The sequence below is a fragment of the Osmerus mordax genome, chromosome 19 (genome assembly GCF_038355195.1).
Source record: "Osmerus mordax isolate fOsmMor3 chromosome 19, fOsmMor3.pri, whole genome shotgun sequence".
Taxonomy (NCBI): domain Eukaryota; kingdom Metazoa; phylum Chordata; class Actinopteri; order Osmeriformes; family Osmeridae; genus Osmerus; species Osmerus mordax.
The window spans coordinates 7,425,938-7,453,477 of NC_090068.1; the positions used below are offsets into that span (position 1 = coordinate 7,425,938).

At 48.3% G+C, this 27,540-nt stretch overlaps 2 protein-coding genes across 2 annotated transcripts in view; one reads left to right on the top strand and one right to left on the bottom strand.

Annotated features, from left to right (window-relative positions):
• Window positions 1–22,201, top strand: part of LOC136963272 (LHFPL tetraspan subfamily member 7 protein) — a 63,282-nt gene extending 41,081 nt beyond the window's left edge. Inside the window, exon 3 of the mRNA XM_067257343.1 lies at window positions 20,890–22,201. Within this exon, the coding sequence (XP_067113444.1) occupies window positions 20,890–21,116 (227 nt within the window). The 3' untranslated portion in view covers window positions 21,117–22,201. The remainder of the gene's footprint in view (window positions 1–20,889) is intronic.
• A 1,692-nt stretch (window positions 22,202–23,893) lies between these two features.
• Window positions 23,894–25,773, bottom strand: LOC136963546 (spermatogenesis-associated protein 22). Its single transcript, XM_067257695.1, has 6 exons — window positions 25,737–25,773; window positions 25,458–25,589; window positions 25,260–25,360; window positions 24,398–24,506; window positions 24,185–24,282; window positions 23,894–24,085 (listed from the first exon to the last, which is right to left on the bottom strand). The coding sequence occupies exons 1-6, from the start codon at window positions 25,771–25,773 to the stop codon at window positions 23,894–23,896; spliced, it is 669 nt and encodes a 222-aa protein (XP_067113796.1).
• Window positions 25,774–27,540: the final 1,767 nt, after the last annotated feature.

A 27,540-nucleotide genomic window follows, 5' to 3' on the forward strand; every position in this document is an offset into this window, starting at 1 on the left:
CTCTGTCGGCACCCAGAGAGAAATAATCGTATTTCAGTGGCATTAAACAGCCAATAGCCCCCATCATTGGGAGAAGTTGCAGTAACCAGGTTAGAAACCAGGCTGCACATTTATCATGTGTCGGGCCGGACAGCCGTAGATATGCTCTGCCAGAGGACTGCTCTCCTAGTGCTCCTCTCCTCTCGGCCACCACAGCCAGGGAGGGGGGGGGGGGGGGGGTTGTGGATCCGGAAGTAGGGCCTGTCTCATCCAGCATGGTGTCTCACCAGGGTCATACTGTGCACTAGGGTTAATGGGGTTCCCTAAGCTGAGAGGAGAGCGATGAGAGGATAGAGGTCGCCGTAGGACAGATGTGTAACCGGGGTCTTCGACCCCCCCCACCCCCACCCCTCCCCACCTCACCTCACCTCTCACCCCCCACCCTCCAGCTGACACCAGCCCCGCTTAGATCAAACGTCCTCTCTGTAACCAGCTTCGACCGTCTGTCTGTTAGAACCACTGTGAGCGCTGCCACCGACGGCCATATTCATTTCAGATGTCTGTGTTGTTTGTCCCCGAAGATGAGAAACAAGGATTAGCGGCAGTACGACATATCATTTGTCATTGTCTGTGATGGTCCTGGTTTTCTCTGGCTGGAAGACTGATGAAAAGGGGTGAGTGTTGACTGTTGTCAGGCCGGGCCTGTCTGAATGGAAATTTGTCTCATTCCTACACTTGATAAAGCAGGCAGCCTCATCGCTAAAATTGTATTCGGTCTCCACTTGAGAACCTACTCTCACATGATAGGAGTAATGAAAAATCCTGGTCTTGTGTTTTATCCCTATGCTGCACCCGTGTACACAAACTTGTTTGGGCTGTTTCTGATGATATGAAAGGTGAGTGTGTGTGTGTGTGTGTGTGTACATGAGTGTGTGCGCAAGAGGGTAGGGGAGATTGTGATCTGTAATAATTTCGTACAGGGGAATGAGTCGCCTCATCAATCAAGCGGCGTTCGTTAAAGGTTACGTCTCGCCACGTCAGAGGGAATGTATTCGGCGGGAGCAGGCGAATAAAAAAGTAATTATCCTTTATCATCAGCCAGAGGAGACTTGACATAATTAGTTTTTTTGTCTGAAGCTGATTTGAGCTTCCTGTCCCGGAGGATTAAATGTATCGAAGAATCGTTTAAACGTTGGCACCGGAGAGCAGCCCGGTCTTGTGACTACACACCCCTGGAGAACAAGGGGCAGTCAAGCTGCTTCACGCTGTCATTGATAAGTGATAGCAGTGTGTGTGCGTGTGCGCGCGCGCGCGTGTGTGATCCTGTCCTTGTTGAATCTTCGAGTGAGGTGGATAGCCATATTGGTGGTCATCGCCGTGCAATCTGTGTGTTCTGCATGGCAGCTGATATGAGCGCAGGTTCTGTCGACAGGGATGGCGTACGACGTTCTGACTGGCTGAGCTCTGCCCCATGTGAGGTGTTTTTTTGATGTTCAGACTGAGCTCGGCAGCAAACAGCTTTAATGAATAGTTAAAGCTGCGGATTCTGTATGTCACAACAACAATAGCATCGGGCCACAGCTCAATATGAGCAACGTCACTTAGTCATTTGTGCCTGTCTTTCACTCCCAATAAAAGGTTTGATCTCTCCTTCGCGCTGCTCTCCAATCCAACCCACTCCCCTCCTTCTCTTTAATACAGCTCCACTGAAGCTCAGAGGACAGTTCCTTTCAAAGTTCAATTACCTACGGGGTCCTCTCTCTGAAAAGACTGAGTGAGTGAGTGAGGTGAGTGAGTGAGGTGAGTGAGTGAGGTGAGCAAGTGAGTGAGGTGAGCGAGAGAGAGAGAGAGAGAGAGAGAGAGAGAGAGAGAGGGAGAGAGAGAGAGAGAGAGAGAGAGAGAGAGAGAGAGAGAGAGGGGGAGAGAGGGAGAGAGGGAGAGAGAAAGGCAAGTGAAAATCCATATACATGATTTATACCAGTGCGGCTGCGTGCGGTCGGCTGGAGTTATATTTTATTTATGAGGGCTTCAGCAGCGAAGCGCCCAGATGTTAAGCTGTGTGGGGATCTCATCTCGCCATAGCCGCTCTCTGGCAATAAAGCCAGGCTGAGGGAGAGGAAGGGGGGGGTGAGGGGGGGGTGGGGGTGGGGGGAGGAAGCTCTGTCTTTAATGCCAGGGTGGAGACATGCAAAGGACTCTGCCTTCCCCGACTGACGGCTGTCGGCCAGAGCGGGTGGCCTGAGGCGGGGGGGACTTCTGTCCTGTTTTTTTTACACACTTCATTAAAATGAAAAAGAGAGAAGAAGACGTTTTGCAGAAGTCATTTTCTCAGCTCGCCGTTCCCCCTCGCCCAGCACCCCCACGACTAGCTTGTCTCTGGAGTGGGAATGCTCTTTGTTTGTGCTCCTGTCACCAGCTCATGTCCAACGTGCTCACCAGTCATTATGATAATGAAGCCCTGGCTGTCGACCCTTGCGTATCAGTGGCACCGTTCTGAGGAGAGCCATGCATCAATCTGAACTCTGATATTAGAGGAAGGAAAAATCTAAAACACATTTCACACTGGAACGGCAACAATAAAGATGTCAGCTAATGTGGTAATGTTCAGATCTCCCGCCCCTCTAACCAACAGAGGGAAGAAATTGGCACAGGGCTGCTGCGTGCTACACTGGAGGTTAATGTTGCCAGTGTGACAGCCCGCCGTTTCCTAGACCCCACGAGTCCTGGATGTATCACAACAAGGCAATCTTGTTGACAAATCTCCCACAGCCCCGGGGGTGGGGGGGGGGGCGGGGGGGGACCGGGGGGTTCGGGCGAGACGGTGAACTGTAACGGCGGGGAAAGGTTATGGCACGAACAGGTCACGGGAGCGCCCCGAGCGCCTTGAACCCACAGACGTTGTAAGCGTGGCTCAACAGGCGCCGCGCTCCCCCTCCCACTGTACGCTCACCATTCTCATCTCAGCGGGGGAACGTGGCAGCACCAAATTTCAAGCCCCATATCATCGGCGCATGTTCCGTCGCCTTGGCCGAGTGATTGCTTCTAAGCCCACACACCCTGCTTTCCCCCTTCTGCTTACGGATACCCGTCCTCCTAAACCCTGGCTGACTGGGCTGCACTGGGAGGTTTCAGAAGCACCCGAGCTCGAGGTCAATTAAGATTTAATCCGTGAGCTATCAAACACAGTACTAGGAGCGCCTGTGGAAATGAGCTGAGGGAGGCTCAGAGGAGAGAGTCCCTAATAAGACGACGGCACAGCAAGCAAATGTTTATAAAATGAACAGAAATCCATTCTGCGTCTTTCTGGAACACTGAATTCTAAAGGCTGGGCTTTGATCAGATGTGACAGTGACCGTTAATTATTACTTCTCCCACTCTCATCTCCTCATTATCCCGAATGGTGGCAATTAGTCATATGAAGGGTATACACCTGCCATTTGGCTCCCAATGTAGACCCTTACCGTATAAAACACTATTGATTGGAGTCCGGCAGGATTTGAACTTGGTGTACAGAAAGAACATTGCTGATGGTTCATTTCTTCACCCTCCGCTGAACAAAGGGAAATAAGAGAAAATGTGATTAGTTTGTTGATGGCGTAGTCGTGGTGTTTTCTTTTTTCTCTTCGTTCCTGTAACAGAACAAGCCCAGTTCCACAGAGAGACGGAGAGAGAGAGAATTGATATTGTACATGTATTTCCTGTTCCTGCACCAAGTCTATCTCAGATAACAGCACCCATATTGTTTACTCATCTGACTTGTGGTATTGGTGATCTCTGTAATCTCTGATGCGGATGTGGACGTCTAGTCTCTGTGCTGAGGAGCAGCTTAGAGAGAAAGCGAGAGATAGATTGTGTGTGTGTGTGTGTGTGTGGCAGCCACTGCTACAGGCAGGCAGACAAAGAGCCCCTCTTAAGGGTGTGTGTATGTGAGAGGTTGCTGTGTAGAGGCATGTCTTTGTTGCACAACATATACTCTCTACATACACACTACTAATACCACTGAACCCCCCAGACATGGGAGAGGGTTTTGGTTGGATCCTGCCCACACTAAGACTCCTAAACCTTGGGGCAGTGTGATGAAAGGCCATGGATTCAGAAGGCGATGCCAGGTTTAACAGACAGCTCAGGAGTTTACAGGTCCCTTCCGTCTCTGAAAGCCTGATGTACTGTACCTGTTGTCCTGAAGCTGAGTCTAACATTCACACATCACATTCAACTCACCAAACCCTGCCTTTCCGGTTGTTTCCGGAAACCTGGAGGAGGTTCCATGGGGGGAAACGGAGTGGAAAAAGAACTGTGGGTGGGCAACAAGCACAGATCCACCCCCCAACCCCCTCCTTCCACCCCCCAACCCCTCCTTCTTCCTCTTCGCCCCCCCTCCCTCCCCTCCCCCAGTGTCGCTCCGCGAACGTTAATCCTTCTCCCGGGCTCCCGTCGCAGGCTGCTACTCAGCCCAACAGCTACGGCGGCGGCGGCTGCAAATCACCCTGCCTGTCATTTAGGCCCTATACGCTCCCCATTATCCTAACGTCCCAGGGCTCGCCATCCCATCCCAGGGGCCAAGCGGGTCCCCCCCCCCCCGCTCACACATCTAATAATGCAAAGTGCCGTATCCAGAGGTTCCCATCAGCCTGTAGCTAGAACCTGTTTACTGGGAGCCCCATTAAGAAGATTGTGGGTGTGTGTGTGTGGGGCTGACGTGCGTCTAAGGACCTGGGACAGATGTAAGGTAGGAATAATTCATTGGCAGTTAATGGGATTTCAGTGAGGCTTGTGTTGCTGGCTGTTTACCGCGCCCACCGCACGTGAATTATTAAACAGCCTTGGGTTTCTATTAATGCTCCTTTACAATGGAGCAGGCAAACAAAGAGTTAGCATTCCTCGGCCAGACAAGAACCTTGGCAGGGAAGTGGAGAGGACAGGACAGGACAGGAGAGGACAGGAGAGAAAGAGGAGAGGAGGAAAGGAGAGGAGGAGGGGAAAGGAGAGGAGATAGCAGCGGGCCAGAGGAGAGGGAATATTTCCCCAGTTGCAGGGAGCCTTAATTCAATATCCCACTGTTTGCTCCCAGATTAGACAAGGTCATTTGCATTTGCGGTCTTATTATTTCCCAGGCTGTTCCGATGCCCACCAAGGTAGGGAACAGAGGCATGGAGTGGGGAGAAGAAGGAGATAATAAACCGAAATAAGGAGTTTGTGTGTGCTGGTGCCTGTTGAGCACAATGTGTGTGCGTGTGTGTGTGTTGGTGTATGTGGATGTGAGCACGTGTGTTCAGGGCAGGGCCATTAAAAGCTAAGGTGCTCCTGGCCCGCTGTCAAGTACACTGCCTCTCAGCATGATTGGCTGGGTGTGTGAAATCGATGGGCCTTGGCCCGCGGGCCAGCCACTTAAATCCGTACGGACAGAGGGTGCCGAGATGCGACAAGAGAAAGCGAGCTCCCCCCTCTCCCCCCCCCCCCCCCCCTCACAGGCCCCCCTGCCGTTCAAGGCCTCATCGATAAGGAAGTCCGCATGCGTGGCCTTTTGTGTCCTTAAGCAGCGCATGGAGAACAGCCTGGCCGCCCCCCCCCCCCCCCCCCACCCCCACCCACCCCTCCCAGATAAGACTAACAGGTCATTAGTCCAGTGGTGTGATGGCACTGCCAACAGGCTGCCTCCACACAGACCAGCATCTGGAATCCCTACCCCCCTCCCCGAACCCTCTCCTCCAGCCCCCACCACCTCACCACCGCCAGCCCAGGGACCAGCGGTCTGGCCACGGTCAGTGCCAAAGCAGATGGTGCAGCTCGTGGGCATGAGCGGTGGTGCGGGTGATGGTGGCTTGGGCCGATGGGCACTGGCTGTTTCTGGGCTCTATGGTCATATTTATTTACTGAGGGCTGATAACAAAGTGGTCTGGTGGTTTGGCTCGCGGATATAGAGAGTGCAGTGAGGGGCCTCAAGTCTAGGCCAGGGGTTTGGTCATGGTGCAGGGAGGTTTGGAGGTTTGACTGGAACGTTGTGCGTTTGAAAGTGTTCTTTGTGTGTCGACAGAAAAGCAAGAGCTTTGTGTCTTGCTGGTAACTGATCACACATACCTTATAAACACACTTTCAGTTTCAAACACCAATCAACACACACAGAACATAATCCTAACCGAATGAATACACCAAACCCAGTCATCAAAGACACACACTCTCATCACTTGAATTGTGATGAATAGGACACGGGATAATTATTTGGTGTTTCCTCTTCATTAATCAGTCAGGTCTGGTCTGCACATGCTCAGTGTCTGCACAACGCTCATCAACTAAGATTGGGACCAAATTGAGCTGCTCAATATGCAATTATTACATGATGAGAGGGGAAAAAAATCCCAAATGCCACGCTACACAATGTGGAGTCCCCATAGAGATATGGAAACGTGTATGTGTGTGTGTGTGTTTGTGTGCTACTCTTCGTGAATCCGATACAGACAAAGCCCAGGTCTGAGACAGGATAATCAGACCTGCAGATGGCTGTGCCCTCATCAGGAGGCTGTTACATATTCATTGCCCTCCGTGTAGCACCAGGCCAGGCGTGGAGAGGACAAACAGGATTGCGCGCAAGTCCCCCCCTCCCCCCCCCACCATCCCACCCCCACCACCATCCCACCCCCTGCTCCGGAGTTGTGGCTCCTTGACAAACTGACTGCTCCCCTCTTGTGCTTGGTGGGAATCCACTGCAGCGAGGGGAACACAGCGAGGATGGGCCCCACAGCTCCAACTAGCCGGCGCTAACGCTAATTAGCGCTCTTGTTCCAGGAGTTGTATGGCTATCATCATTACATGCTCCTGAGTGCTCCCGAGGGCTAGCATTAGGGTGAAGAGACACAGGGCTTTCGTCCAGCACTTGCCTCATCGCAGGGCTTTTGTTGGTTGTTCGTTTTTATGGTGAGCCTAGGTATAAATATAGGCCTGTGTGTCTGTGGGGTTGGTGGAGAGTGTGTGTGTGGAGGAGGGGTAGGTTGTTGGTAGGTTACAGAGCCATCATCTCTGAGGCCTGGAGCGTGGGGAAACAGAGTGGGCTGAGGGCTGGGGAGGGAATCCAGGGCTGAAGAGAGAAGGTTCTGGAGACATGGAGGCTCTACAGATGCTTCTGTCAGCTTCAGTCATCACCCAGGAACAGGCTCATTAAAAGACTGTCCATCAAAGCTCACTCTCGTAAAAAAAAAATCCAGCCCTAAAGGATGAGGGGAGGGGATAAGGGGGGGGCGTAGATATGAAGGGTGTTAGAGATTCAAACGGCACAACCTCCGTTGCTTAGTGAATAATCCGTTGTAGGATTGGACCCTGAAGGTGCGAGCCAGTCCATGTTTTGTTCCCATAAACTCTACAATTCTCATGCTGATCGACCACAAGGGAACCTTGTCTGTGTTTGTGTATGCTGCTGATAGCTGTGTGTGTGTGTGTGTACCCGCATATGTGTCTGCTTGTGTGTACATGATGTAAGTGCGACGTGGGGCTGTGCGTGTTTCGGTGTGCATGCCTTGCGTGTGGGTGCGTGCGACACGGGGGTTTGTGTGCAGGTCTACATTCTTGCGCTTGTGTGTGAGGCTACACAGATGTGTGCATGCCTGCGTGTGAGTGTGTGTGTGTGTAAGGCAGTATTCCAGACAGAGGGCTCAGTAATGTAGGTGTATTACTGCTTGTCTCCTGAGACAGTCTCACCCCTCCTCCAGTGTAGGTCTCCTCCAGTGGGGTCCTGTCCGTGCAGACAGGACCCCACACAGACAGGAGGGAGAGCGTTCATTACGGGTCAGAGTTCCCCTCCTGGTTTTTGTCTGCTGTTTTCTCACGTCTCTCTTTCCACAGGCCCTAATTTAGGTTCCTCTTCTTGTGTGTGTGTGTGTGTGTGTGTGTGTATCGGTAAAAGGCCGCTGTGGACCATCCGGAGGTCTGTCAGACACTTTAGCTGTAGAAGGGCATCCTTTGACCCCCCCCCCCCCCAGCGCTCGAAAACATCAGTGATTTATTCATCTGTCTCACCGTATGGTTCTTTAAGGGGCCAGTGGCTCAGACCATTAGCTGGTGTGTGGGTCGGTGCATATGAGAATATGAGCATGTGAATGCAATGTGATGGGTCTGCAACTCTTTTCCAGTCAGGTGAGTTTGTCTGCGTATGTGTGTTTGTGTCTGTGTGCGCACGTGTCTGTGCGTGTGTCAGTGTGTTTGTGTGTATGCGTCTGTTTGCATGTGGGTGTGTGCGTGCGTGTGTCTGTTTGCATGTGTGTGTGTGTGTGTGTGTGTGCTGTGTGCCTCAGTCAGACTCCTCCTTTAAGACCTGCACTGCTCTCTGGGAGATAACAGCTCCATTTAGGCTGGCCTGCCGCTCACGGCTGATAGCTCCTAATAGCAGCTCCCTTGGTAGCTAACCACAAACAAATCCAGCCAGCCAGCCAGCCAGCCCAGAACAGGGGCCAGCCCGGAGCAAAGGCTAGCCCGGGCAGGGGTCATCCAGAGAACAGCTGGCCACACTTAGACCTCAAATACACAACACAATAAACGCTGAGCACCGGCCAATTTGAGCCAGGCACAACCTGGAGTGTTGACATTTGAACGCTGGTTAAACGGCGTGTTTGTTCCTCTCCCCGCTAACCCCTCTCTCCCCCCCCCCACCCCCACCCCTCTTCCCTCACCTCTCTGACCTCCATCTCTCTGGGAGGATACTGTACCACTCCTCCTCTCTTCACACCAATCATCACATAGAACCAATGCGGAGGCAGGGATGGGGGAATTCATCCTCCGTAGAGACACACAGAAGCCGCACGCCCCTGCCGCCCATGCACAGCCGCCATCCTCACGATATCTCCTCTGATCCTACGTGAAGCACAGCGACCACGTCTCATTCTGCGTCGGTCAAAACTCTTCACCTCTCCCTCTGAAGCTTTGGGAGAGAGAGGGATGGAGAGAGGGCGGTTGTGGTTCCGTCAGGACGAGCCGGCCCGCTCTCTCAGCCTGTCAGGGTGGACATGATAGATGTGCACACAGGCAAATGTATCCTTCGACACATTCACATACATCACCGTGTCTGATTAAGGCCCAGGGTGACTTCCTGAATGGACACAGGGTCAGAGTTCAGGGGTCGCTCTCCTGTTGTTGGCCAGTGTGGGAGAGGGTAAGCATACATCAGGGCAAGTCCCTGGTTACCCAGAGGTTGCATCCAAAGAGAGGTCGAGGGGTCAAAGGTGACAGCTACACACACAAACTGATGTGTGTGAGAAGCACCTGATCAGAGCTGACCCCCGCCTCCCAACCAAACAGACACACACACCCACAATGGGTCCTGCTTTCATCTGTGGTACGGTAACCAGGGCAATGGGCTGTTCTATTTTCTATCTATAAGCTATCTTCAATAGCTTCCTTTTCTGTGTCTCCTTGTCATTATCATGTCATTGTGACTCTAACACGAAATAAATGTGATTTCAAAAGGAAACTTAAGGCAGCTATAATTAGAAAGGAAATATAGTAGATTAGATTATTATTTTAGGTATTTAAGGGATTTCAGGTATTATTTTACTTAAGTCTGTGTTTTTGTGATAATTGATCATGCTGTACTGCATTTTATGTATTTATATTGTATTGTAATATTTTTTGCCTGGACCCCAGGAAGAATAGTCTCCACCATGGTGTAGACTAATGGGGATCCTTAATAAATAAATAAATAAATAAATAAATACATTATCCCCATTTAGAAAGCACAGGATAAAAGAATGGGCCCCAATCCAACGCACTGATGTATCAAGGAAAGGAGATGAGGGAAGGAGACCGTGTCTTGGTCTGTGTTTCAGAGGGCCTCATTAGAAGAACAGGGAAGTGGCAAAAAAGGGCCGGGATATCTCCTTAGCTTGTTAAAAAAAAAAATCCCCTTAGCCTGCCGACATCACACGCTCAGACAGCACTCGCTCGTTCCACCCCACGGCATGCTGGGGGTGGGGGGGGGGGGGGGGGGGTTGAAAGAGGAGGAGGGCCCTTTCATGTGGGGACTCGAGCTGGTGACTTGACGCCGCGGCAAAGTTCTGATCGACCTGTTTGGCCAATGGAAGCCAGTGGTGGAGAAGAGGGGGCGGGGGAGTCCCTGGAGACTCCATTAGCATGGGCAGCCCTTTAAGTGCTGTCATTAGGCAGGTGTGTGTGTGTGTTGTGTGTGTTTGTGTGTATCTCTGCGTCAACATGCTCATCAGCACAGAGCACCAACTCTGCCTAACCAGGAACATGGAGGGCAGGATTGGATGGGAGGGAAGGAGGCAGGAAAGGGTAGAGGAGAAGAGACGGGCGGGGAGGAAGGGATGGTAAAAGAGAAAGGAGGGTGAAGGAGAAGATGGCGCTAAGGGAGTGGAGGAAAGATGAGAGGAGGATAAAGAGAGAATTTGAGGATGACAATTTCTTTATCGGATAGGTGACGCCTGACGTTGGTTTTTCTTCTAACGAGTTTGGTCTGATCCCAAAGATCTAGTGATCTAGTGATCACAAAGGAGTGTGCGTCCAATTTGGAGACCCAATGAGCAGTGCAGGAGGGGTGACAGAGGAACCCAGGATGCTCCCGATTGGTTAAACCCGGCCGGGGGGAACGTCATCATTCTCTGTGAATCGAAACAAAAGTCTGTGTTGTCTGTGTTGATACGTCCTGTGTATGTAAACACATCTGAACAATGGGCTTGTTTCAGTCTCTCACCCCGCTGGGTTCTCCAGTGTTGGAAATGTGACAAAGCCAACCACACGCATACACAAACACACACATGCTCATACTCAAACACACACACACACACTCTCGCACAGGCATCAGAAGTATAACGCTTGTTTTCTCTTTTGGAAACCCAGAACAAAGGATCGTGCTCTACTTTTGTCGACAGGATACACTAAGACAGGAATGGGAAGAGATAAAGCACTCTGGCTGGCACAGATGTCTGTAGGATCACACACACACACACACACACACTAGTTTATGTAAAGAGGCTACTCAGATCCCTGGAGGGCTTTAGAGCCCTCTTCCAGAACGTAACAGAGTGAACATCAAATATTCTTTCAAATACCCTCCTCTTTAGTTTCCATAGCGGTGTGTGACCCCATCAAATGACCATCACCACCACATACGGTCTGTTTCCTCACCTGTACATCACACACACACACAACATGCTGTAGTTACGCTGTCAGGGGTTGACAAAGATGTTATTTGCAATCCAGTATGGGCCCCTCTGCTCCTCCTCAATCCCTCCAGCCCCCCCTCCTCCCCTTAACCCCCCAGAGTCATCCTTCAGCTTATCTTCGGTCTACCTCCAGCTCCCCACCCTCAATCTCTCTCTAGTCCCCTTATCCTCCCTGCAAGAACCCCAGAGCCTCCTCCAGCCTCCCTTCACCCCCATTCTCCACCCAGCCCCTTCTAGCCATCCCCACGTCCCCTCAGCCCCGTCCCCCCCCCCAGGTCCACCAGTGAGGTGAGGGCTGAAGGTAATGGCTTTCATTTCACTTTAATGCCAGCAGGTCAGGAGTCACTGCAGGTTCATTACAGCAGCACAGCAGGGACCCCTGTCTCTCGGAGGAATTCATTACACTGTTACACACGCTCACCAATATCACATACACACACATTAGCCACATACGATCACACACACTAGCTACTACTAGTGCATGCACACACTGATATCACAGACACACACGAGCGACATACCGTCACGCACACACATCCTAGCAACATGCCAGCGCACACACACACACGCCCACATACAACATGACTCCATTCGCACACATGCAAGGGAGATAGAAATGCTAAGGCACTCAGACACAGGGATCCCTCAAGTGCGTGTGTACAAACAGGCGTGCGCGCTCGCACACACCCAAACACGCGGAGCCTTGCAGACTGATTAATGGGCGCTCACACCTAGTTACTGCGCCCAGGAGCCTCTCTCCTGTTCTTCCTCCTTTGTCTCCGTGTGGCGGAGAGAGGAGCCAATAGGAAGCAGCTGCTTTGTTCTACAGACACATCTTCCTCACGCAGCCTTGACAGAAACCCACTGACTCAGAAAGCCACTGCTGAAAGTGCTTTACAAAACAGTGTTGAATCGTCAAGGTTGTGTACACCAGGCCTGTACACACAAAGAGAGGATGGTGGAATGTGTCTTGCGTCATCCACGTGATCTATACTCGTGTTTCAGAAATGCACGACATACATGCATGTATGGTGTGGTTGTGAGTGTGAGGCGCAGAGAGTTTGATTGTGAAGAGCTGTAATCAGCCTGCGGCCTTTTGTGTCTGTGTGTGTGTGTGTGTCTCTGTGTGTGTGTGTGTGTCTGTGTGAGTGTGTGTCTGTGTGAGTGTGAGTCTGTGTGTGTGTCTCTACTTCGGAGCAGGAAGACGAGGCCGTGTCTTCTTCCTAGCTGTCATGGTTACATTCTCTACCTTCCTCCAGTCCACAACAAGCCCAGAAGACAGGCAGCACCAGAGTATAACCTCAGGACATGGCAACACACACACACACACATACACACACTTAAAGCTGGAGGCTCAGTCACCCATACTCTGGCACTGTGCGTCAACCGACTATGTAAAATGTTACCATTGTTTGGACAGACCATGTACCAGGTATACACAACCTCATATTTCCAAAAAGGCTGTTCATACAAACCGTTCATGTCCCAAAATGTTCACATGACATACTTTGTTCCCTGGTACGTTAATTCAGTCAAAAAGTTGAGATGGATGGATCAGTTGACTGATTAATTTAGCTTAAGGGTGCATCAGCCTGTCTGGAACATTGGGGTAAACCTTTGTGTGTTTCTTGTCAAGGACAACCAATTTGTCTGCCATGTAAATTAATTTGTGACATTAAAACATGGATGGAGATATGGAAATGGAAGTAATTAAGATGATAGATTGGATGCAGCCCAAAGATTCAGGTGTCTTCCATATTCGGCTTGCATTTTTAGAACCAGGGCACTAACAACCCTGACGTGATCAGAAATACAAGAGGGGGATTCTGGTCATGACTAACGCTCGGATGCATTTTTGTTTCGCTATTTTTGATGTTGTTAATGCATGAAGATATCACATGGTTCTTCACGGACTTACTAACATGGATTCTAGTTGTTACAGAACCCAGTGATGTCTAAGACCCTGCTGTGTCAAGGATTCTGGCATAATGCAATAACATGTCATGGAAGCTTGCCATTATAGTCAGTGGACACTGCAACAATATAGTGTCGACAGTTGATGTATATTTATATAAAAAACAGCTTGAGAAGTGAAAGAGCTGTTCCTTTTTTTAATCTTTAATTATTTGTCAATCTTATTCTAATCACACCGTTTTTTCTGATTGACCACTCATGTTGTGCCTTCCAAGCTGTGGCCACTTGAAAAACCAGGCAGTAACCAGGGCAATCACAGCCCTTGTAATCTCCCCTCTAAATGCATTTTCCTTTCCTCCCCATCTCTTTTCCTCTTCCTAACTCTTCCTCTCCTCAGCTTCTCACCAAGGCTTTTATCATTTAACAGAGAGCAACAATCCATAGAATCGCTTGTGCGATCACCTTGCGCAAATCCCGTCCACATAGGTTCAGACAGGTAATTCTAGCTTAGTTTAAAAACAGGTTTTATCCTTTCAAGGCACGCTCTCCTTGTCTATGTCCTGCTGTAGCTTAAAAAGCAGGTTGAACTACCTAAGAATTTGATTAGGTCTTTTTTGGGGACGGGGGAATTGAAGCAGCTATTGTCCAGTTGCGATTGCAGAATAAGAAATCCTGTTACAACCTTCTCTCTTTCTTTCCCGCTCTCTCTCTCTCTCTCTCTCTCTCTCTCAGCTGCATTGTTTTTAATCATGTCAGTGCTGTATTATTGCTTTAGCTGTGTTCCTTGTGACTGAAAGAGGTCAGACAATTACTGTCCTCCATCCACACTCCATCTCTCTCTCTATTTCTCTCTGTACTTCTCTCTCACTCGTTCTTTCCCCTCGGCCTCCACAGTCTTTATTTTCTTTCCCACAAATCTCTCATTGGTTTGTCTCTTTGTAGTTTGTGGTCTGTAGGATATTGACGTCTGTCCGGGTCCCCGCCCGCACGCTGACTGTGTTTACTCTGTCTGAGAGCACTCTTCCTGCTATGGTTTTTCCAGTAAGTAGCCTTGGCCTTAAAGAACCCTCTCCTCACTGGAGAGGCACAATATGCCTCTCCGATTTTCCCATGTAGCAGAAACATTAACAAGGAGCTACTTTGTTTTTGGTTGCTGCCGAGTTGCGAGATCTCACCTAGCCAAACAGTTTCAAGGAACTGAGGTGATTCAAGAAAAAAACATTAGCATAATTTCCCAGAGGCACGGTGAGCCTAATTATCAACACGGCTCATGCAGACTGCCTCGCAGCTCATCACGTTAAGAGCCCATCCCTGCTGTTCCCCTGCTCTGCTCCAATCCCAGCTGACTATCTGGAACACATTCAGTCCAGGAAAACTAAAAGGACAAACTTCACCAAAGGTTCCCTCATCCCAAACTACATCTCCCAGGGCACACTGGTGGTGTGTGTGGCGTAGGAGCAGTGAGAAACAGCAGACAGCCGTAAATGTACAGTAGTTGTAAACGCAGGAGAAAGACAACTATGACTTAGTGAGTCAGACACTTTAACTACACATCCATAATTCCTCCAGAAGCCAGGACGCTGAGTAACATCCCTAGGACATAAACATACCGTGCATCCATCTACAGCAGGACATACCCATATTTACCTCATGTATTACTTTGACAACATCTAAACAAACAGATGTCACTTTCTGCCTTTATCACAACGTCTCGTTGAGAGAGAGAGTCGGTTGGTGTTTTCCCAGAGAGCCGTTTGCCTCCGGCGTCTTGGTAATTCCATGCACGGTCAGGCAGTGTAATGGTGGCGTGTGGCTGCCTCTCTCCTCCATCTCTGCCTCTCCTCTCGTCTAGACCAGGGCAGGAGCAGGTCGTCCATTGCTATCACTGTCTGCCTGGTGAGGGAAATGGAAATGCGCGACGTGGTCAGCCAATGAAAAGCAATTTCCAAGGGACACCCGTATCCACCCGGCCACCCTCCTCTGCTTTCATTATAAAGGTTTATGGCAGGAAATGATAGGAAATGACTTGACTGGAACACACGCGCGCACACACACACACTTGCAATAACACTTACTGATTCAACAACATAGACTAAGCCACAAATGTCCCGTTTGCCTTTCTCGTTGCAGGGATATGTATTTTTACACCAGAATCTTTTTCTTTCACATAACCAATCATGTTGCTTCCCAATGACAGCTGCAGTTGTGGTAATGATCATGGAGATGCATTCATCTCTGGCCCAGACAGGATCAAGCCACCTGTCCTGTTGTGTATGCACAGCATCTGTTAATCAAAGCAGAGGGGAAAGGTAGACAACAAGAAATAAGTAGTAAGGAAAACACCCTTAGAAGAACAGTTTTGATGTATGGCCATGAGTCTGCTACTGTAATTAAACAATATTTCTTGGTATTTCCAGAGCCCACAGCATATGGTTCATTTAGCTGTGTTTCAACACTGACAAACAACGTAGGCAAGACAAACAAATGAGTGTGCGGTGTTGGCAAATCAAGATTTATTAGACATCCCCCCCATACACAAACGTTTGCTCCAAAATATTTGCACAGAGACACCGTACATACTCATTCATTGAGTAAAATCACACAGACTCTCTCTCACAGGGGTACATTTTATACACAAGTACGGGGACTCAAACAATGTGATTTGTGAGGCTATTTGTGTTCACGAGAGAACAATTCACAAGTCCTGCGTACACTTTCAAACTGCACCGTGGCAGATAGAGATCACCAGATAGATATCACAAAAAGGCCAGGAGTTGAAGACCAAAAAGCCCGAGGGTGGTGACTCAGTGAGATTGTGGGGCTGGCATCTGAACCTGGTGTGACTGTCCTGCGATCCACATCATCTGGACTGGGGCTGGTCAGGGACTGTCAGAGACTGGGACCTGAGACTGGAAGAAATGGTCCTAACCTTCTTCTTCCTCTGTGTCATAAAGTACAGCAAGGGAAAATAGTGATTTACCCAAGATATGTTGATGCACAATGAACAATGTTAAACGTATAGTAACCTTGCCTTCCATGACCCTGAGGAGTTCAAACCTTCCTGTGGCTCCTCTTACCTTCTCTAACCTACAGTGTGACCTTAACACTGTTTGGAAAGGGGGATAGTTGCTACTTCTGTACATAGTCCTAGCCCTGGCACAGATCCAGCAGTCTGCCATAGCCAGGTGGCTAGGTCTAAGCGCTGGGTGACAGTAATGATGGAATGGGATGGCGTGGTTAACAGATGGAGCTAGAGGGAACAGGACAGGCTGATTACACCCGACCACGGGCCCGACCAGAGATTAGACCGGCCCCACACAGCGAGCCGTCAATCTCTAACTCAATCACACGGGTAACTTTCTTTAGCGCTAACTCTAACTGAGTTATAGCAGTCAGCGTTTGGAGGTAATAAAGTTTGATCCGAAGCAGGAGTCTTGGCGTTTGTAATGAATGGGCCTCCAGGCTCCCTGGGAGAGCTGTAATCATGGCGTTCCATGGTCAAGGGGATGGTCAGGTCTCCACAGCCAGGGCTGCACCCCTCCACTCGCCTGCCACATAAACCTCCAGCTATAAGATTACTGTAGTCCATTGGCGTACTGCAAACCACATAAGGTCATCTGCTCTAATGCTATGATCTCATCGAGGTGATTTGCGAAGCAGCAAGCCTTGCGCAATATTAGGTTAAAACAGCGCGATCAACATGGACACTATTGGCGGATCGGAGATAATGATTCATAGACCCGTCTGTGGTCTGTCCTCAATCTTATTGGGTTAGCCTCTGCCAGGGCGGTGCGGTGTGTGTAAATGTGTGTGTGTGTGATGTGTGTGTTTCTATAGGGCCGCAGTGGTGCCTGGCAGCTAGTTAATGCACTGTCACGCATGGAGGCTATCTCATCACACACCTCGCACTAGGGACAGGCCATGGGCCAACAGGTTCACCTGCAAACCTTTAGAGAAGCGTATTGAATCTTCTTTCTCCCCCCGGCTGCTGTGTCACCCAGTATCATCTCATCTGGGGCTCGCCGGTTTATCCAGAAAGGTGAGCAGAGGAGGGATGATAGAAAAAGAGAAGGTCTGACTCTGTTCCAGTCAGACTGAGCTTAGGCAGCCACTTCTCCCCCTTCAGCCTCTCCCCCTCCTCCTCTCTACCTCTGCTTCGGAATCCCTCCGCTACTGTGAGGCAAAATACTCTTTCTCCCCTCTATTTCTCTCTCTCTCTTTTAGCCCCACTGATTCCTGTTCGTTTTCGACGCCTGGCTATAAACGCTGTAATGATCCAACGCAGGGGCTCAGCGGGCCTCTTGTAAAAAATAAATTTTAAAAAGCCTCACACACGGACGTCGAGACGCTTCTCGACACCGCGCCATTTGTCAACACATGGCCGGTTCAGACTGAGTGGACTTTGAAATCAGCCCGGGTGCATCAACACAAACGTTCGTTCACAGGCAATTAACCCAACCGTCCAAATCCACAAACTGTTTTCCAGGCTTCAAGGGCAGAATCTGTCAGTTCTAAAGCCGCGGAGCTACAACGAATGCGATCGTCTACGCAGACGAGGGGAAAGTCATAGAATATTCTCAAACGGCATATGTTGCTGAATATAGGGGGGCATACTGCACGTCTGCTGGTGATTTCACATGGTTAGCTTCATGTTAACTGGGATGGTGTCATTATTTCTCTCGACGGCAGGGAAGAAGCAACAACTGGAACGGGGTTACGGTGACGTGTCTTCATTTTTCTCAGTTAGCCCCATCCCTTATTCATGTTTTGTGTCAGGCCGACGGGGAAAACGCAAGCGGGCTGTAACGTGTCACTGTCTGCACATGGTCATTCCTCATCTAACCTCCCCTGCGGAGTCTCATCAGGGTTCGCAGAGAACGGGTTAAATCTGACGCAGAGAAGAGCCAAGGTCCTGGGCTACACTTTTAATTGTTTCACAACTCAAAAGAGTAGCAAACCGCCTCAACCCCGAGGCATCGTATTCTTCTTTGTGACGTGTGCGTGTGTGTCAGAAATTTGAAGTCGCTCTGGGGACAAATACTTCAGGCTGACCTGAACGAGACCTTCACCGTATACGAATGTTACAATCTCTCTCTCGCTCTTTCATTATTCTACTTCAGCGGTCTCTGCTGATTAGAGGTGGATAATCACACTCTCCACACCTCTCTACCCCCCTTCCACCAATCCCCCACAATGCATTGTGTTGAAGAGGCAGCTGAAGCCTGCTAAACTGTAGCTAATGGGAGGCAGGAAGGAAATGGTTGAGGCGCTCTTTACTGCCCTGGAGCTATTGTGCAGACAGCTCTTTAAACTCGCTGTAATTGCATTTTAACTGCACTTCCTCATGGCTAACTGCCTTTATTAGTGCTGTACCTGCCGCCCAAGTGTGTCTCGAAGAAGCCCTCCACCCCATTCTGAATGTCTGAGTTGACCAGCCTGAGAATCACCGCTGTTGCTTTAGATAGTGCCTACTGCTTTGCCATCGTGTGGCATTTGATAGTTTCTAAATCAGCCAATCAGCTCAATGGGTGTTTGTGGCTCATTAGCCAATCATACATTGTGTTTGTTTGTAGCATTAGTGTTGGCTACTGGGACATTGTCTGAAGGCTAACTTATCAGTCCTACCAATATCCCTCACCAACAGAATAACGACAGTTTGCCCCAATTTTTTAAATATTTTTTATAAGACCTCCATTATCTCAATAAAACATGGGATATTCCATTTGCTCTATCAGATGAGAGGAGTCTGCTTCTCGGGATGCTGGGGTAATGAATGCTGCGAGGTTACCATGAGCAGTTTCACTGCAGGCCATCATCTTGTCATCTGTCACCACAGCATCCGTCCCCATAGGATTAGCCTGCCTTAGACGCCTCTGTATTCATGAGACCGAGTTTAGCCAAGCGCGTCCACAGTGCTCCACTCGCACACATACCATTTTCACCTTTTACTGTACTCAATGGTTGAACGTGGAAAACCGCCTATATAAACACATGACATCCTAAATAGCGCCATAGCATCTCTACGTGCTTTGGGAGTTAAGTTATCTTAACGAGGAAGCACAAAGAATGCCATCTTTTCTGGATCCCTGGTTTTAAATGTGGTGTCCCTGCTGTAGACTTGCGTGTGTTCTCGAGAACTCGGTTGCCATTAACAGAGCTAAGCAGCCCACAGAGATCCTATCGACCTGAAGCACAGTACTTATCTGATTTAGACAACAGTTGCCCCTGTGTAGCCACTTGCCCTGCCTTTGTTGATGAAACCCAGCGCTCGCCGCTCTCATGCCAATCGTCCACGGACCGCGCGCCGGCCTTGATTTCCTTCCTGCATTGATTATTTGGCATTTTCTGGTGTGTTCCTCCGACTCATCCATTTGGGTTGTGGCGAAAGCTGTCTGTGTGAATCCGGTTGGCACCGCAACACGTGAGAGCAGGGACTTGGAAGAACCCCCCTCCTCCCCCTTCCCTGTGTCTTTGTGCCTCTACCACAAAAACAATGATAGTTTGATAGAGAAGGCCATTAAAGTGTCATTAGTGCATGCATTGTGGAGCCAGTCCCCCACAGATGAATACCGTTCATTCTGAGGGGAGGAGGAGGAGGAGGAGGAAGAGAAAGAGCCGGAGCCTCGTAGAGGTGATTCAAACACACGCAGTTTATCCATCCACTCTGACAGCCCCCTCTGTCCTCTCCTTTCTGTCTGTCACTCTCCCTTCTTCCGCCCGAGCCGTCCGTTCCCAAGTCATTCCAACACGATGAGAAAGCTGAGGAATTTCGTCTGGAGACTAACCATTATACACCTGCAGTGTTACAGCAGGGAGTCAGGTGGCTGAGCGGTGAGGGAATCGGGCTAGTAATCCGAAGGTTGCCAGTTCGGTCATGCCAACTGACGTTGTGTCCTTGGGCAAGGCACTTCACCCTACTTGCCTCGGGGGAATGTCCCTGTACTTACTGTAAGTCGCTCCGGATAAGAGCGTCTGCTAAATGACTAAATGTAAATGTAATGTACAGCAGGAAACCATACGTACATCCTTTGACTGTTCCCTAATGTGACTATTACGTTCCGTCCGCCAATGAACTCCGTCCTTGAACGTGCAATGAACTCTTTTTAGTGTGCTTTATAGAAACTGCCAACAGCTCACCTCCGAAACCTATACTTCATATTTCCATTTTTGTGCGGAAGACGTCCAACTGAAACCTAAGCTGTGTATTTCTCCTCAACATGAGTGAGAGCAGTAATGATACACTGCAGTCGATAGCTGCTTGGCTGTGCTGGCTGGCAGACTTGACTCAATTTGTAAAAGTGAGCCACTGGCTGACTGCACGGCCACTGACGATGTGATACTGTCTGGGAAAGCTGATCGCCTCTGAAGCATCCTCTTTTCTCGTGGTCGTCAGTTTGGGATGAGAAGTGCTAATGGATTTTTGGAGGCATGATTCACTGTGCATTAGTAGGGCCTGTCAATCCAGGGCCATCAAGTGCTCCTTTTTAATACACAAAAAGCCTCTTTCTGTCTATCACCGTCTAACTTGGGAGACTATCTGGGTAGTGATTTATTTTCCGACAAATAGGAAGTCAAGACTGAATTTGGTATTCAGGCTGCGGCTGCAGATGGTACCAGAAGCATGTCTTCGGAGCAATGCTTTGGAACGCCGCGTTATAAAACTTGCACTGCCCCCAAGTGGTTTTATGTGAACACAACCAGGACAATTCTGGATTCTGGGAGCAGTGGGCGCCACTAAACATACACATACTCACGATTGGGTAATCATCATCAACAAAGAGACTACTTCTACTATGTATCTCAGTAGTAAACCCTCCTCTCTTTCCCTCAGTGTTCATCATGGGCTCTGGACTGCTGGTGTACCCTTTCGGCCTCAACTCCTCCCTGGTGAGGTCCTTCTGCGGGGACTCGGACATCTACGATGCCGGGGAGTGCCAGATCGGATGGGGCTACATGCTGGCCATCGTGGGCGTCATGCTCACCCTGTTCCTGCCCTTCTTCGCCAAATATGCCCCCAAGGAGCAGCTGTCTCCCACCCCCCTGCCCACTCTCTTATAGTGCAACACCAGACCCCTTGGTTCCAAGTGGACTTCACCACTGTTCCCTCTCTTTTTGCCCCTGTATGATGTCATGAACTGATCCCTGCTTTTCTATTGGATGCCCTTTGGAAAGCCCCTGTAGATTTGTTTGTATTACCTGAGTATGAACAACATGGCCAACTTTGATGCGCCATCTTTCTCTTAAAGAACCCTCTCTGACTGGCTAAATTGGATGAAAACTTTTTCTTATTATAACGTCAAACGTAAAAAAAAAAATCCATATTGTTACCTGTATGTCATTTAATTCAAATAATCATCATGTGAACTTTTTCCAGTTTAGACTTTGCAATTAAAACAAAAAGGTTCACGCAAGGACTGACAGCAACAACCAGTGATTCAACCAGAGGCTCCAGTGCATCAACACACATCCTCGCAGTGCAGTGAGCGAGCATTCAGAAGACATAGGGGTGATTTAGGACTATACTAATGTTCTGAGTCTGTGTCAATGTCATACTGTCGGAGCGGTTGGCAAGAAAAACATTCCAAGGTGGTCAGGGGGAGCTGTTTGCATGAAATAAGTGGGACGAGGAGAATCTTTTCGACTCTGGAGACGGAGGACGGCAGGAGACAAGCTGATGACAGATTGCCACGTTCCTAAATGCTCACTTCAGTGGGTGATGTCTGCTTCAAGGATACTTAAACAGAATTGCAAAAGGACTTGACATTGACAGCAAGAGGGTCAAGATGGATTTAGACGTCACAGGAGCGTGCACACTGATGTGTTCCACGGTGGTGTAGTGGAGAGCTTGGATTGTACATAGTATGTTCTTGACCAACTGATTTATTCCTTAGAGCCCCAAATACCGCTTTGGATATGAGGGCACCAGAAGATGGATGAACATTACTGTGTACAATACAGTAACTCTGGTAGGCTTGAATCTGGTCAATGGATTCAAAGGACAGACCATTTCTATCTCAGTAAAAAAGAATGCTAACAACACCAGAGAAATGGTTGCTGACATGTTTGTCAAGAACACTGTGTCACAGTCAATAGAGTTGTACCATAGATACAGCATTTGACCTGCCTTCATGACTCAATTGATATATTGTCCTTTCTGCTTCATAAATAATTGTCTTGAAGCAATGGGAGAATTTGTTGAAAATGTGTTGTTTGGGTGATATTGCATTCTTGTGTCAACCAATTTCTTGTGTTTATATGATTGTCTTGTTAACCCAATTCTTCATTTGATCTTTATTTTTCCAGTTCACACTACTATACCATACAGACTATTTCAGGACCTCATAAAATCAGGCATTAGACAAGGAGACGATATAGCACCATGCAATGCAGAATAAGTTGGGTTTAGTTAATAGTAAAAAGTTGATAACAATGACAAAATCTAATCTGACCATACCAACTTGTGCCTTTTCACATTTAACCAAGACTACAAAGTTAGCTTCAATACTAGTTTCAGATTGCTAAACTGTTACTTCTGCTGAAAACTGTGGCTATTGATTTGTTTAGATTTGCTTATCTTTCCAGGGCATTGGACCTGTTCTTTTTATTTTCTTTACTTATTAAACTTGGTGTTTAACTTTTCTGTCTACTTCAGATTGGTCTTCTGTACGTGGTATGAGCTCCTTGAACTTGCATTACATTCTGCAAATGCGTGATGCGTATTAAAGGTAATACTGTCAGAAAGCTGTACTTGCGTTGAATTATGCCTCGACACGTTTGCCAATTCTCAAGAGGTAAATCATTTTAATCACGAAATTAAAAGGTTGTGACATGCAGTTAATGCATTAATTCCTGGCATCCCGACAAAGTGGGATAGAGGATTTGAGTGGCAGAGCTTGAGAGCTGTACAAATTGAACTTGGGCCACAGTTATCAGTGTTGAGTTGACACATTATCCTAGTAATGTGTGAAGCATGGCTAAAAATAATTACCTTTTGAGATAAGCTAATGGCTAAGTTTTATTCTTCCATCCCATTCCTCTTAAAATACTTTATTCTTGTCATGTTCCAAGGGCAAGTAGTAGTATTCCTTCTCCGCTATTCCGTGAAGTTAATGAATCTGGATGTTTCTTTCCAAACCATGTGTCTTTGTGTGTTATCCAGATGTTAGGCTGAATTCCTTTTTTATTAATTGACAAAAGGTCTCTTTAAAGGTAAAAAGTCTAACAATTGGAGATTCTTGCCTTTATGTTGCCACGTTAAAAAAAACAAGACAAAGGAAAGAAATGTTGGTATTGTATAGGACCTCATACTGTGCTTGATTGTGTGAATGACTGGGGCTAACTGACACTGACCTGCTCCCTAACATGTTGAACCATTGTGTGTCAAGTCTCAGCACTGGTGAAACTTTTGTAGAGTAGAAGTATTGGGTTTTTCATCGTGATGTGTTGTAAATAAACTAATAACTGTTTGTCAGGTCACTTTCCATTCTAAACTTTCCCCATTTTTTAAAGATATATTTTGAGATATTACCTCATCAGTATGTCTGTTTAACATGAAACTACCCTCTTAACAATGTTTGCTGTTGTGTGAATTTCCTTTGTAATAAAATGTTTCATAAATTAAGTTACTCATGGTTTTGTTGTCGAAGTAACACAAGCACACCGTTTATTGTTAACATTAACAGTTTCACATTAGAATAAGAAAACGAAACATCAACTTTGAATCCTGTAAGCCGAAACAGCAAAAATGTAACGTCACAAACACACATGCTCCTCATAAGAGCAATGACCCTGCGTTCCTCCAACACATCACGGTATTAACAACACTTCCTGACCTATCAGACTTCACTGAGAGACTTGACCAGCCCCCTCATCTCTGCGTCGGAAGCTCTCACCGCCTCCTGAGCGTTCCTCTGCTCCGAGGGCAGAGCGGCCCTGACGGACACGCAGGTGAGGACGTCCCTCCCGCTGTCGTAGTTCCCCACGCAGCGGTGCACCTGGCCCCGGATCAGCCTGGGCAGCTCCAGCTCCTGCCAGAGAGGGGGACCCGAGCACAGCAGCTCAGGCCTCCTCCACTACCACACGCCTTTACCTGCTTCTCCTGGCTTTATTTTTATTTTTTTACTCACATTCTCGTAGAAGACACATCGCAAGACCTCTTTGCCATCTCTCATGAGGAAGTTCTTGGCCCCAAGGGATCCCACCGTGACCGCGGAATCGAGAGTTGCTGAGGGAGGGAGGGAGGGAGAGTGTGATGTTACCCCGTCACACCAAGGTAAGGACAGTACAACGACACACCGGGCCACTGCAGCACAGGCTGGAGTGAAGCTTCCACTACTCACCGTAGATTTCAAACAGGGCAGGAGCTTTGTCCTTGAACTGGCTCCAGTGTCTCATCCCAGCTATGACAGCAGTCAGGATTCTTAGGGAGCTCTCCGCCACTGGTTTGACCTGAAATGCAGATGTCGTCTTCCCAACATGGTAGAAATATTCTTCCTACATTCCTTACATGTTGAGCTTTAATAACTGTATTTAACAACCTTCGTAAGAGGAAGAGCACATTCCATGTCTTGTGTTTCCCCCCTCTATTACCTGAGTTTGAGAAGCAGGCTTGGTGTTGTAAATGTTGTTATTGCCAGCAGGCTGTCTCAGTGGTCCAGCGCTGCTGGTGGTTTTGAACCGCCACGTGCTGTTCTGATGGTCTGATGTCTGAGGTGCAGGGACGGGTCGGCTTGGGGGAGGGGTCGGGGCCTGATGAGGCTGAAGGGGTCGGGGTGGGGTGGCCTGTGTGTGTGCTGACGGCTGACCCCTGTGAGAGTAGCCCGTGGCGGGTGCAGGGAGGCTACGTGCGTGGCCACCGCCGCGAGGGTTGGCGTGGCTGCTCTGCCTGGGGTTGCCGGGGACTCGAAAATCCTGCCTCGCTGTTATGTTCTGCTGAGCGGTCTGTGAACTGAAGACACAAAGCCCATTTTGATCAAAGCCTGTTTGTGTCGTAATGTAGTTTATCAATTCAACCTAATTGGACAAACTAATGTCATTTCAGGTTACATACTGCAGTGAAATAATTATGATGTGTAAATAATGAAATACATACAAAGGTGCAGTTGCCTACCTGCTGTACCCTGTGTTGGCAGGTTTGTATGGATGAGGCAGGGGGGCACAGCCTCTCCCCATTGGGCCAGGTGCAGGCCTGCTACAGTGGACCTGGGAGAGCTGGTGAGGCTGGGGGTTATCTGGTCTGTTCCACTGACTATTCTGAACAGCAGGTGCATGAGGAGCTTGATTGTGGGCATGTCTAGTGTAACCTATTGAAAAAGTGAAAACATGGTTAGGGGTTTAATATGATTTGTGTTATACTTTGACTGTGCTGCCATCTAGTGGCTGAAATCATGATGATCCTACTCGTGTTTGATGAAGCAGGTCCTTGAGAGGGCATGTATTCATTGCTGGGGAAGAATTCATTCTCTGTGGGATTAGATGTCAAGGGTAATCTGCTTCTTTTCTTCTGGTTAAACAGCGGCACGGAGAGACACCCTGTAGAAAAATGCTTGACAATGTCCTAATCGCATCAAGCTGGATAGCAAAGTAAGCATTCATAGATCAAATTAATTTAGGTAAGGTAATTTAGCAGGTAAAGCCTAACAAAACATTTGCATAGTTCATAGCCGACAGCCTACAAACCTGCAGTGGGTCTGGTCTGGTTTTCATATCTTTTCATTGTCTCCAGTCAGTGTCTTCAGTCAGTCAATGAAATCTAATCATTAAATGAAACCAGTTGGGGTATTTACATTCTAGTACTACTACAGATAAGTATTCACTAATGAATAACATAGCTAGGTGACGTTAGCTATCAGTACAACAGGCCTATTCAGTTGTCCAACTTGCTAGCTAGCCAACGTCTTAGCCTAGGCTAGTTACAGTACATAAGTAGCTCTAATTTTAGAAGTCAGACAAGTCACTAACTTGAAACACAGTTTTGTCTATCATAGTCATTTTAACCTTGTATTAAAACCCCCGTACAGATTTATATGGGTACTTCCGTTCCACATTAGCTAGCTTGCTGCACACTTGTAAATTTGATCGAGTGATGAGCGGGATCTGCTCTCTAACCCCCACGCGCCAAATACATAGTTGGAAATGATTGCAGACCTACGGTGCTACCCTCAGTGTTTCTTCACTGTAAAGGTGTCAGGAAAGAATCATCCAAGGCACATCAACATGCCCAGGGTCAATTCGATCCGGACAAAGGGTGATGTTTACTACCATTGTGAATCATAAACTTAAATTTAGAGACTATCAAACCAGATCACACACTTAGGGTGTGTTTTTAAGAGACAATTATGTTTGAAGTGTCAACTGTAATGAGTAATTAGCAAAGTGTGTTACAGTATTTAGAATTGTACTAATAGGAGCATGACCAGTAACACCATTGAATCATACTGGCAGTATTGAAAAAGAAAGAGAGAGAGACAGAGAGAGAGAGAGAGAGAGAGAATAATGTATGTGTGTGTGTGTGTGTGTGTGCGTGCGTGCGTGTGTGTGTGTGCGTGCGTGTGTGTGGGCAATGAGCCACAGAGCATCTAAAGGTCTCCTCAGTGAGTGAGTCGTGACTCCCTGCACCGGATCTGGCGTTAGACCACTCTATTCGTCTGGAGGGATCCTTAAACTCATTCATCTATCGGGGGAGCCTCAGTGAGGGAGACCTCACATCTGTGTTTAAATCCATCCCTAAGAGGAAACAATCGTCTCTACTGAGTTCAAATATAGTACTTTTTTAAACATTATACCACGTTTTCTGTTTTCAAGCATTGCCATTATAACTGAAGAATAAGAATGGTCTTGAGTTCTGAGAGAGTTCACATGACATGGATGATGTCAATTGCTCTACAAAAATGAGATTGTAGGCATAATCTCAAGTGTCATGGACTGTATAAAGGAAATGACAAGGGTCAAGGCTGCCGAGCTTCCATCGCTGCACCTCGTTAGCTGCGAGCCTGAGGGTAATCACCGACTGTGTGGCCCTGTGACTTCCACAGAGAGAGTCCGAAGGCCACTCTTTTATGATACACATGGCCTCTCTGTGAGTGACTGTGTCTCGTGTCTCTAGGGTCCTTGCATCCATGGCAACAGTGATTTGAATAGTCTTCAGAAAGCCAACCAACCCACCACTCATTGCTAACCTCCCCCAATAACGCTCTTGGAGAGGATTAATACATCTGAACTCACAGGTGCAATGACTCACCACTGACAGTTTAGACAGGTTTTGCCGTCATAATATTTGTGTTTGTGGGGGAGGATTGTTTGTTTTATATCAACCATGATGATGAGGTGTGAGCTGCGGGCTGCATTCCTGCAGTCCTACAGGACAATGTTGTGAACATATATTATCACATAACAGAATCCTAATGAGATTAGACATTTCTGAGGTGGATTCACATTGAGACGGATGATCCCAACGGTTAAGGACTGTGTCCTTTGCTCACTG